Raw genomic sequence first — 13,199 nt, 5'->3', positions numbered from 1 at the left:
TGGGTATGACCAACCCAGGGACATGGGAGCAAAAAATGATCCAAAATCAGTAGCAAGGAGGGTGTGGGAAGCCTGGTAGGGATTCAGGAAGGGCAAGGTAACCGAGAGAAATTACTGAAACCCAAATGAAGGCTGACCATGATAGTGGGACAACAGGAAAGTAAAAGGAAATAGAGGAAAGAACTAGGTGGCACAGGGTATTTATAGAGGTCTAAAGACTGGAATGTACATATGTAAATATATTTATATAAGAGTGTGGGGAAACAGATCTTTATGCATATATTTATAGGTTTAGTATTAAGGCAGCAGATGGACATTGGGCCTCCACTCAAGCACTTACTCAATGCAAGAACACATTGTTCTATTAAATTGGCATTCCAGTATGCACATCTTCCTGGCACGATTGCTGAAGAAAAATGAATGCATAAGCAAATGTGAAGAAAGCTGACGGTGCCCGGCTATCAAAAGATATAGCATCTGGGGTCTTAAAGGCTTGAAGATAAATAAGCGGCCATCTAGCTGAGAAGCATCAAAGCCCACATGGAAGAAGCACACCAGCCTGTCTGACCACGAGGTGTAGAAGGGACCAGTTATCAAACATCAAAGAACTAAAAATCATATCAATGGGTGCCCACCTTCCTGATACGATCAATGAAGACAAACGTGTGCATAAGCAAATGTAGTGATGAAAGCTGATGGTACCCGGCTATCTATAGCGTCTGGGGTCTTAAAGACTCAAAGATAAACAAGCAGCCATCTAGCTCAGAAGCAACAATGCCTACATGGAAGAAACACACCAGCCTGTGTGACCACGAGCTGTTGAAAGGATCAGGTATCAAGCATCAAGGAACAAAAAATCATATCATTGTAAATGTGGGTGAGTGCCGAGAGGAGACTCAAAGCCCATCAGTAGCCAACCTTAATGAAGGGCTGTGGGGAGGAGATGAGCCAGGGTGTAGGGTAGCAACGATGAAACATAAAACTTTCCTCTAGTTCTTAAATGCTTCCTTCCCCGCACCCCTCATGATCCCAATTCTATCTTACAAATACGGCTAGACCAGAGGATGTACATTGGTAGAGATAGCAACAGGAAACACAGGGAATCCAGGACAGATGACTCCTTCAGGACCAGTGGTGAGAGCAGCGATGCCTGGAGGATGGAGGGAATGTGGTGTAGAAAGGGGGAACTGATTATAAGAATCTATGTATAGCCTCCTCCCTGGAGGAGGGACAGCAGAGAAGAAGGCGGGGGGAGACATTGGACAGTGTAACATACGACAAAATAATAATAATTTATATAGAGTTCATGAGGTAGGGGGATGTGGGGAGGGAGGGGGAAAACGAGCAGCCGATATTAAGGGCTCAAGTAGAAGGTAAATGTTTTGAGAATGATGATGGCAACAAGTGTACGTATGTGCTTGACACAATGGATTTATGTATGGATTGTGATAAGAATTGTACGAGCCCCAATAAAATAACTTTTTAAAAATGAGGAGCTGACACCAACGGCTCAAGTAGAAAGCAAATATTTTGAGAATGATGAAGGCAACAAATGTACAAACGTGCTTGACAGAATGGGTGGATGTATGGATTGTGAGTTGTACAAGCCTCTAATTAAAAGATTTTTTTAAAAAAAGCATGAAGAGCAAAACATTTCATATTATCAACCATGAATACCTTATTTCCCTTTCTTAGGACTAGAAAGTAATTCAGAGTATGCATAAAAAGAAAGATTCCTAATGTAGTAAGAATGTTTTTAGATTATAAATATGAAGTTATAACCACTTATATTTAATTGATGCAGGTGTAACAGAAATTAAATAAAATATATATTTTAAAAATAAATGTTCTCTAAATACTACAAATAGGAAAAAGGAAGGAACCTCCTTTGTATATACAAGATCTTAGTCTCAGTGTGAAGGTTCGAATCCACCAACAGGTACCTCAAAAGAGACACTAGGTGATTAGCCATTGAAAACTTATGGAGTACAGTTCTATTCTGCCACCTATGGGGTTACTATATGTTAGAATAAACTCTCTGGTAACTGCTTCTTTTTTTGATAACTGTTTCTATGTTAATAAACCAATCAATAAACTTAAGAGGCCTATAAACTTACTGGCGAATTGTTGTAGAAAAGAAGGATAACTATTAACTAAAAAATTACGGCAGAATCCCGATTTTGGCTACCCTGGTGTTCTTAAAAGCTTGTGAATGGCTATAGCTAAGATATAACTATTGGAGTTAAGAGAATCCATGACCCAAGGAAACAATTAGTCCAAAGGTCCAATGGACCACATGAACCACTAGCCCAAGACCAGAAGAACAAGTTGGAGCCCAGCTACCACTACTGATCATTCTGATCAGAATCACAGTAGAAGACCCTACCTACACTGAGCACAAGAAAACATACAGAAGATGTACTGGTCTGATAAAGACCAGTGTAACCCTTGAAACTCTCACTATTAGGCACCCTTTAAACCTACCAATGGATCACCGTGAAAATAAGCTTTCAGCAAACAATATGCAGCCCTATAAAGTGAACAATAATTCCTGTGATGACTATGCTCTTCGGAATACTAAAACATGTGAGGGGCAGGCTGGAAAGACAGGTAAGTGGAAACGGTAACCCAGGGAGAAACTGGGAAGGAATGTTGTTGCACTGAGGGCACTACAACCAAAGTCACAAAACAAAATGTATATAAATCTTTGAATAAGAAACTAATTTGGTTAATAAACTTTCAAATCATAATTAAGCCACAATTTTTTAATCATTAAAAAAAGACCCTAAGGAGCACAGTTCTACTGTGATACAGACGGGGTCATCCCGAGTCAGAATTAACTCAATGGCAACAGTTACTGCTCTAACTAGGAAATGTCAGCCCAGAAAAAATGTTACTTGCCCAAGATCCTTTTTTTTTCCCCAAAAAAAGGATAAACCAATTTCCAAGAACTTTAATTCTCAAATGACTCAAAAGTGAAAAATCCACATTTATGAGGAAAGAAACTACCATTTAGTCTGTTTCCATGACCAAAGGAAGAAAGAACAAGTGCAGAATATTCCCCATATGAAAGTAGCATGCACCCATCATGAACAGACTTCAACACTCCCACTGTGGAGCTACAGAGAATTTCATGTCCTAGGCAATGAGATAAAGAGAAGATTCTTATCTGTAAGTATTTGTCATTTTTGAGTATACTTTCAGGGAATTCTGTGTTTTTCTAGTAATAACTGAAAAGAGAATGGAAAAACTACCAGAAACATGCTAAAGTTCCTGGGAAGACTAGAGTTTGCTACAATCTTCAGTACACTTCATATTGTCTTTATTACCATCTTTATTAAAAAAGGAAAAAGTCATTAACATAGTTATTCCTTGATAATAAAGTTAAAAGAACTAATATTAAATCAAGTATACAATATGGTAAATCAGCTTAAAATATATATAATTTCAGTTTTACTTCTTTCGTAAAATATTTTGAATAGTTATTCTTCAGGACATGTAAAATAAGAAATAATTAACCCAATGAAAATTAAGTATTAGGATATATCATATATGTCCTTGAATTAAATATTAAATCTTATTTTTGCCACAATTAGAAAAAATTACATGAAAAGCATAAGTACAAGGAACAAGAAAATGTTCTAGAATTGAATGTGGTAATAACTATATAATAGATATGAATGAATTACTGAATTGTATGAGATGTGGATAAAGCACTAATAAAACTGTTAAAAAATATCTTATACTCTAAAACTCAGTGAAACATTATAAAACCATTTAATACCAACATATTAAAACCATGGTTTAAAAAACTAAAGAAAAAAATTTCTAGATGTTAGAAGGAATGGTTAGGAATAAAAACTAGGCAATTAATAGAAAAATAGTTGAGTACCTTGGTTCTAGGAATGGGAAGGTCTTCTTTAATACAACTATACAAACAAGTTGCTAAAGTTAACTAATTCAAAATTGAGGATTTCTTGACAGTATACATAAAGATAAAATAGAGCTGAATACATTCAAATAAATGGTGTTTGTTAACCAGTGTGGCCTAAAGAATCATGTGTGAGGATAAAAATGAGTAAGTAAGGAAACAAACGAAGGAAAGACTTTAGAAAGACCCTATAAGGCGTGCACACGCACACACACACACACACATATATAGGGTCTTTATATATCTGCCATACATTGAGAAGCATGATTTACTCTATCTCTGTAATTTGTTAAGAGTAAAACGGAGAGAGAGAGAAATGTGAAGCAACAGGTTTGATGGGTAGAGAGGGGGATTACAAGGAGCTACACATAACCTCCTCCCTGGGGATGGAGAAAAGAGAAGTGGGTGAAGGGAGAAGTCAGACAGTGTAAGATATGACAAAATAATAATTTACAAATTATCAAGGGTTCATGAGGGAGGAGAGGGAGGGGTAAAAATGAGGAGCTGATGCTAGGGGCTTATGTGGAGAGCAAATATTTTGAGAATGATGAGAGTAACAAATGTACAAATGTGCTTTATACAATTGATGTATGTATGGATTGTGAGAGTTGTATGAGCCTCCAATAAAATGATTAAAATATATATTTTTGCATTACTGATTACAAATCTATTGTGTTATAAATATATTAATTACTACACCTTATCTAGAATGGTCTTGGTGTATACTTTTTTTATTCATCTCTCCTGAAAAAACATGAGGTAAAATGTTAAATACACAGACTCACAAAAAGGAAAATTCCCACAACAGTTGTTAAATTAGTTTGTTATTTACTAACATGATAATTTCTACAACCTTCTCTCTCTCTAACCTATTAAAGGTAATCCCATAAAGAATGAGCTGACGAACAGATGTTGAGATACTACAAAAGGAAAAACCAATAAAGACAATTGGGGAGGTAACCACGGCTTTGAAAGCACAAGGTGGCACAGGGTACTACGACTCCTTTTTATGTGCCAGCAGTGAAAAGGCAGTGAAGATTTTTAAGCTCCTATGGCACAGGGCTTCCTCCATGGAATTACCTTCTTGTTAACTCTATTTCAGTAACACCAATAAAATTGTTCATAAGGCCATAATTTTCTCCAGAGGCCTATAGGAAGGGAATCACTTCTTAAACAGCAATAGCAGTCCTGGCAAGCAGGAAGCACTCCATCTGAAGAAGCCAGCCCATCTTGGGGACATGATGGGTTTGAACAAAACCAGTTCCCTTCAAATTTCTAAGTCAGCACCCATCAGCTGGGCTGGGTTACTAGATCATCTCCACACTCCAAACTAATCTTAAGGAGCCTACCTTCAAGCACTATAGACTCATGCCCGCAATCATGCCAGCACCCAAACCTGTCAGTGCGCTGATGAACCCACAGTGCTCCTCCTAAGTGTGTCCACATTAGTTTCCTTCTGACCGAGTCAGATGGACAAGGAATATGAGAATATAATTTTCAAGTCCTGCACATGCAGGTGATAGCAAAGGCACGGCTAGTGTTTCCCAAATATATATATTAAAACGAAACAATTATCAATGTTTAAAAAAAGTCAGTCATTTCATGGCTGCCAAACTGTGCACATACATAAATATATATGCTTGCATAAACATACATGCACAACCACAACAAATATGCTCTGTTGTCTAATTATAGCTCTACATTAAAAACAAACCATAGAAAGAAAGAAAAACTGCATTGCACAGACTAAGAACTAAGGATTTATGAATCAATGAATGGATAGATAGACTAACAGATGGTCAGTAAGTCAGAAATGGATGGAAAGATATACAGAAGGAAGAAAAAAAGAAAACAGAGAGAGGGAGGGAGGGAAGAAGGAAGCAAGATAGACTGGAAGGAGAGGAAGCACAATACAAAAAAGAAATTTGAATCTAAGTATTGATGATTCCCAGTCCTCAAGGGGACATAGGATCTTAACTATAAGAGATCTAGCACACTACACAATCCTTCAATAGTAGTGATCTACAAGCAGAAGATGCCTGGATGGATATGCAGGATGAGGAGGTATGGAAGAGAAAATGGTAGTATATCACATACACACACACTGGGCAAAGGAAATTTGTATTCATTCATCTTTGCTGTAACTATATCCATACACATAACCAAACACATTCAGGAAATGAGTTGCAGGGCTGGGAAATCCAGACGATAGGCTAGGGGAACAGCAAAGTTAATTGGCATAACATAGTTCACAAAAACAATGTTCTTTATCTTATTTGGTGAGTAGTAAGTAGGTCTTTAAAGCTCGAGAGCAGCCATCAAGGTGTAAATGTTAGAGGGAATCAATAAGAGGGAAGAAAATCAAGAGAAGCAGGGAGACAATTGGCTCAATGGATTAAAGAACCATGCAAACATCAGTCTCCACAACTCTGGGTCCACAACTACGTGGTGCTGCCTAACCACCATCAACTCCTCTAAAAAGGAACACATTTGAAGGTTCCAAATAGAGTGGGTGAGAAACGTGGAAAGAGAAATCATAAAATCATACAAGAACTGGCTTACTAGTTGGAGAGAGACTGATGGAACTCCCAAGAATATTGCCCTTAGTCACCATTCAGGTTTGGAACTGAATTCATCCCCATTAGAATAATCAACTATTTAAGATAAAAAATGCAGAATCTACCAAGGGGCAGAGGGTTAAGGAAAGAAGGAGAAAGGACTACTGAATATAAAATGATCATCTGCTCTACATTCCTTCACCTACATCACAGTAAAAAGTGTTTTTTTTTAAATAGGGTAAATATGCACTAGATAAAAGAAATAATTTGGTTAAAGTTTAAAATAATCATAACAAATTATTGAAAATAAAATTACGCAATAGGGCAGAGTATCAAATTATACTTTATTGTTTAAAATGTCAGTCACTAAAAAGATGTTATGCAACTAAACATAGGGGCAAATACATCTTACCTTCCACAGAAGGTGCCTGGTCCTGAGCTGAATACAGCATATCCTTGAAAGCCTATTAAAGAGAGGGGGGGAAAGGAAGAAATAAATACATGAAACTATGTGCAATCTTTATACTGAAGACTTTTGAAGCTTCACAATTAATTCTTTCAATATCCTAGAAATGACTATATATAGTTCGGTAAATTCAGAATTTAGTGAAATACGTCAATCAACTTCAATAAAGTAAGGGCAAAATTATATATTGCACAAATATTACATATTGAACCACTCAGTGTTGCTCAATCTTTAAAATCAGAGAAAGGACATATAAGAAATGTAATTTGTATAACCAAACCAATCCCACTCCATCAAGTTGATTCCATACAGCAACCACACATGGCAGAGTAGAACTTCCTTGTGGGGTTTCCAAGGATGTATATCTATACTTAAATAGAATGTCACCACATCATTCTCTCAAGGAGCAGCTGACCAATTCAAAATGCTAATCCTGGGAATAGCAGCCCAACAGGTGTACATCAGATATCTCAGGGACCACTAACTTCCAGGCTTAGAAAAATAAGAGTTCTAATCCAGAAGATCTTATATATGCAGATTGCAGTTTGAGACTTTATTTAATAGTCCTAGACAGGTATGGAGTGGTTGTTATAGAACGCTTCACTGATAGGAATTTTTTTAAATGTTAAATAGGAAAGGTATAAGGATAATAAAACAAACCGAGCCAGAGAAGAGTTAAGATTCTGTCATGGTGCTGGTAATATCGGAGACTCTAATGACTGAATGAAGTTCCACTCCTGGGCATTTCCTATTGTTGCTGTTGTTAGTTGCCAGAAAAAAAGATTCCAGTGCATGGTAAACCCACAAGCATTAGAGTACAAATGCTGCATAAAATATTCAATGCTATGACCTTTAGAAAGCATTTCAACAGACTTGTGGATTGAGGCATCCTGGAGTGGGTTCGAACTGCTAACCTTTACGCTAGTAGGCAACATCTTAGCCAAGATCTTAACAGTTTATACCACGAGTACCAAAATTAAGTGAGGTTAACAAGAACTAAATAAACATCAATGCTGGCTAAAGGGATTTCTACACTATAGGAGCCCAATAACTCTTGAGTGCAAAGGGTTTCTTCTTTGGAGAAAATGAAAGATAATTAAAAAATCATATAAAGTAGAATCTCTTGATATGTAATGAAAATTAACTAAATTTATAAAAATAACATAAAATTAAGTTCAAATAAAAATATAAATTAAGGTTTTATAAATAGAAAATGGTGACACTCTTCATTCTGATTATAAACCTGAATCATAATTTCCTTTAAATCAAAACAATTCAATGAAATTATGGACCACTCAATTTGCTTTTATTACTTGTTTCCTCTTTAAAAAAAAAATTCCTATGTTTCTTGTTATAATAGTATCCAGAGAATTCTAAATATACTATTCTTTGCTTATGACTAGAGACTAAGACCCAATTAGGAACTAGGGGTGGGAGAGAGGGAAAGAAATCTTACAACAGATTGTGTTTGTATTGTATTAGTACCTATGGCTATTTGTCTTTATTGTTACCCATTGCACATCCATTTACAAAAAAACAAACTGTACAGATTTCCTGAATTAGTACTATTTCACTTGAAGGAAATCTAATATTTGCCATAACTCTAAATCTAAACAATAAATTAAGTAATATGCTTTCTTCAACAAACCAGTACTATTCAATCAACAACATTAACATGACAAGAAAATATGTTATTTTGCTGAAACAAAATCTGAAAATTTTGTAACAAGTCCATTTGAACAAGAAATACCTACCTAGTACTTTGTCAGATGTTGATGCAATTCTAGTATTTGTCTCTACTATGGCAGGGGAGCAAAACCTAAAACTCATATACATTCTTATGGGAACTTCCAAGAAGATGGCAACTTAGTAACATGTACAGGAGGGATTCCTCAGAAATCAGCCCAGGAGAGTTACTTAGAAGAAAATTCAACAATGCTGGATTACAGGAAGAGCATCATAAAGATAAGTAGGCACAGATTCACAAGGTTTTGAGGGGCTGGGGACTTTTAGCCTACAACAGTGGAGGCCGGTTAGGGCTTGACTTTAGCCCCGCCACTGTCTCCGCCAGAGCTGGGACCATTTGGAAATGGTGCAGGGGCTTAATGTCAACACAGCCACAGTTTTCCACCGAAACCCTTGCAGCTCCACAGGCAGGGATTGGGGCTCAGTTTAAGCAGGCTTACTTTTTAATTTTTTATCCTCTCTCTCCTGTTCTCTCACACTCCACTGCTGACCTCCAAATCATTCCCCTTAGCTTAGGGCATTTATGCGTGAACCCCACCCAGTTAGGTGAGCTCTACCCTGTACAGAGTAGGCCAAGGCTGGGGAAAGCCCTGCAGACCTACACCAGGGGATACTCCGCCCAACTTCTTACTGGGAAATCCATGCTTGTGTGGCGGGGGGAGCACCTATTTCACCTCTGTTATCCCACGTGACTGAGGAAACTTCCTCCTGCCTACCTTAGTGCCTCACAAGGCCGAAGGCAGCTTGGCCAACACTCGTGAACATTCCAAGCTGCTGCAGAAACCTCTACCCAACCTCCACAACACCAAATCAAGCAAACCACCAGCCTTCTGGGCCACTCCCCTAAGAGGGAAGCCACAGGAGGTTAATTTGGTAGGTTAATTCCACAGTGAAATTAGCTGTAGGCAGTTCAATGAAGCATACCTACAAGTCTCCCAGAGATAGCCAGTTCTCTTCACCTCCCTGAAAAATGACACCTGGCTCCTCTAACACAATGTAATGCAAACAACAATCAAACGACCTCAATGAAAAAACAGGAGAAACAAAAGGCAATGGCAGAAGATGTCCTGAACATAATGACATGTATAGAAGAAGCAGGCATGGAACTGCCACAGAAAGAATTTTTCAGAATGCTGCTTGGAGTCATACAGGATGAGGGAAACAATACAGAAAAAGGATGAACTGATAGAGGAGATAAAGTTCATACAACAAAGGGAAATACAAGAGCTTAGGAAAGAGATAACAAAAACCAGTAGACTCACGGACCTCAACAATCAACAGGAAGAAACAGAGAACCGCGCCAGTGACTTGGAGGACAGCCAAGCAGACTTTAACTAACGTGGACAAAAATCTAATAAGATCATCAGAAAAGCTGAAGAAAACCTAACAGCTACGTCTGATGCTATGAAGAGAACAACATCAGAATAACTGAATAACCGGAGGAAGATTCAAAAAAGAAGTCATCTGAAACAATAGTGAGAGAATTTTTGGAGGGAAACTTCCCCATCATAATGAACGAAAACCAGGCAACCATTCAGGAAGCTGAAAAAACACCAGCTAGACTGAATCCCAAGATTCAGGCACATTAAAGTTAAACTATCCAATTTTGAAGAAAAGGAGAAAATCATGAGAGCAGCTAGGGGAAAACAAGCAATAACAATATAAAGGTTCCTAAAAAAGAATATGCTCAGACCTATCAGTGGAAACTATGAAGAAGAGAGAGTGGAGTAAAGAATGTACAGATGTGCTTTATACAATTGATGTATGTATGGATTGTATGAATTGTGATGAGTTGTATGAGTCCCTAATAAAATGTTTTTTAAAAAATAGGTGGTACCCTTCACAATAGTCAAACACAAATTGAAATATCTAGGGATACACCTGACTAACAGAACAAAAGATCTATATGGGGAAAACTACAGAATACTATTACAAGAAACCAAGAGTGACCTCAACAAATGGAAGAACATCCCATGCTTGTGGATTAGAAGACTCAATATAGTCAAGATGTCAGTTCTGCCTAAGGCACTATGTAAGTTTAATGCCATCCCAATACAATTACCTTCATCTTTCTTCAAAGAAATGGAAAACCTGATTATGAACTTCATATACAGAGGGAAGAAGCCCAGAATTAGAAGAGAACTCCTCAAGAAGTACACAGTGGGAGGGCTTGCTTTACCTGACTTAGCACATACTATACAACCATAGCTATCAAAATTGCCTGGAATTGGTACGACAGATACTCAGACCAATAGAAAAGAACTGAAAACCCAGAAATAAAATCATCAGCATACAGAAAACTGATCTTTGATAAGGGACCAAAAAATATCCAATGGGAAACAAATGCCCTCTTTAACAAGTGGTGCTGGAAAAAATGGTTATTTACCTGCAGAAAAATGTAACAAGACCCTCATCTCACTCCATGCACAAGAATAAACTCAAGGTAACTCACAGACCTTCAAGTTAAACCCCAAACTATTAGGGCCATCAATGAGGGAGTTGGGACCAGCTTGAGAACTTTGGCACAAGGAATACACAAACACAGAGGAGACACAAATTGACAAATAGGATATATTGAAGATAAAACACCTGTGTACATCAAAAGAATTCACCAAGACAGTAATAAGAGAGTACGCCGAATGGGAAACATCTTTAGCAATGACACTTCAGACAAAGGCCTTACTACTACAATCTACAATACTCTGCTAGCTTCCAAAAAGAAAAAAAAACTTAATTGCCCACTGAGGAGGTGGCCAAAGGACCTGAACAGATGATTCACAGGGGCAGAAATCCGAATGGCCAACAAACATATGAGAAAATGTTCCCCATCATTAGCCATAAGAGAAATGCAAATTAAAACAACAATGAGGTACCACGTAACGCCCTCAAAGGTAGCCCAATTAAAAAAATCAGAAAGCAACAAGTGTTGGAGGGGCTGTGGGGAGACAAGAACTCTCATCCACTGCTGGCGGACCTGTAAATATGTATAGCCACTATGGAAATCAATCTAGCGATAACTAAAACAGATGGAAATTGAGTTACCATACAACCCAGCAATCCCCTACTGTGCAGAGGTAAGAAAGAACCAGACATCTCTGCTCCAATGTTCATTGTGGTACAGTTCACAACTGCAAGGAGTTGGAAACAACACAGATTTCCATAAACTGATGAGTGGATTAAAAAGCTGTGGTACATACATATAACGGAGTACTACACATCGCTAAAAAGCAGTGATGAATATATGAAGCACATTGCTGCATGGGAAGAACTGGAGGAAATCATGCTAAGAAAAATAAGCCAAGCACAAAAGGACAAGTACAACATAAGTCCACTGAGGTAAGTTTTTAAAAAATGCAAAAGGGGCACAGGGAAAAGGTTACTGTATGCAAACATTCCTGGGGTGAGGACCAGGTAGTATGGCAGGGACCAGACCAAATACATGGATACATATGGTAGCCAACTAAAAAGGAGATGGGGAAAGGAAAAAAATATTAATAAAGAAATGGGTAGCAGGGGCACAGAGCACTAACCCACCTAAGGGGAGGATATTGTTTATGTCTCCACAGGGAAAGAGGGACCAGACTTCAACCCAGTGCTCCAAGATATGAATGCAATATGCGTGGAGTAGGGAACCAGTGGAGAGGTCTGTCTGGCCAGACACAATCCCAACTACGTGGACACCTGCACCTCCCCCAAGAAGAATTTATTTCAGAGGACAGCACTGAATCTGCAGCTCTGGAAGAGCGACATATCTGATCAGAGCACACAGGAGCAGATGAAGGGGGAGTAGGAGAGTCTGGAGCACATCCTGGCACCCCCATGCCTTGAGGACAATGTTCCCATTCAGAGCAGCCAGTCCACAGAAAAGACTACATGGCCAGCCCCACTATAAGGCATGACGTCCCTCACTGATCCATAGCCCTCCAGGGGACAACACTGGAGACACAGTGTGGGAATTGCGCCTGATCTAATCCCTCCACACAGAGGCAAAACAATAAGGGGGTGTAACAGATCAGCAAGGGAATGGAGCAGTGAGGTCCCTAGGGTATGCTGAAGGTGGACTTTGGGGCCAGGGCGTGGTGCCCCAACAGACTGGACTGGAAAACTCCTAAAGGCCAACAAACAGTCCTTGAGCTAACTACAAGATTTTCTTTCTTATTGTGTTTTGTTTTTTGCCATTGGTTTGTTGTTTTTGTCGTATATTGTTGCTTGGTTTTGCTCTGTCTTGTTTTTGTGCATGTTATCATCTCTGCAGGTCTGTCTAAATAAGATAGGCTGGATGAACAATCTGGAGGAGAAAACAATGGGACCAACAGTTCTGGGGGGACATGGGAGATGGGGAGGTGGGGGAAAGGTAGTGATGTTAACAAACCCAGGGACAAGGGAACAAGTGATCCAAATCGGTGGTGAGAAGGGCATAGGGGTTCTGGTAGGGCATGGTCAAGGGTAATGCAACCAAGAGGAGTTACTAAAACCCAAATGAAGACTGAGCGTGATA

At 38.6% G+C, this 13,199-nt stretch overlaps 1 protein-coding gene across 1 annotated transcript in view; it reads right to left on the bottom strand.

Moving 5' to 3' along the window:
• The window catches only part of XPR1 (xenotropic and polytropic retrovirus receptor 1), a 212,113-nt gene that overhangs the window by 169,309 nt on the left and 29,605 nt on the right, over nt 1–13,199 (bottom strand). Inside the window, exon 2 of the mRNA XM_075528060.1 lies at nt 6,902–6,953. Within this exon, the coding sequence (XP_075384175.1) occupies nt 6,902–6,953 (52 nt within the window). The remainder of the gene's footprint in view (nt 1–6,901; nt 6,954–13,199) is intronic.

This window comes from Tenrec ecaudatus, chromosome 1, assembly GCF_050624435.1.
Source record: "Tenrec ecaudatus isolate mTenEca1 chromosome 1, mTenEca1.hap1, whole genome shotgun sequence".
In the NCBI taxonomy this organism is placed as follows: Eukaryota; Metazoa; Chordata; class Mammalia; order Afrosoricida; family Tenrecidae; genus Tenrec; species Tenrec ecaudatus.
The sequence above is the reverse complement of the archived record's forward strand: the minus strand, read 5'-3'. Positions and strand labels throughout refer to the sequence as shown.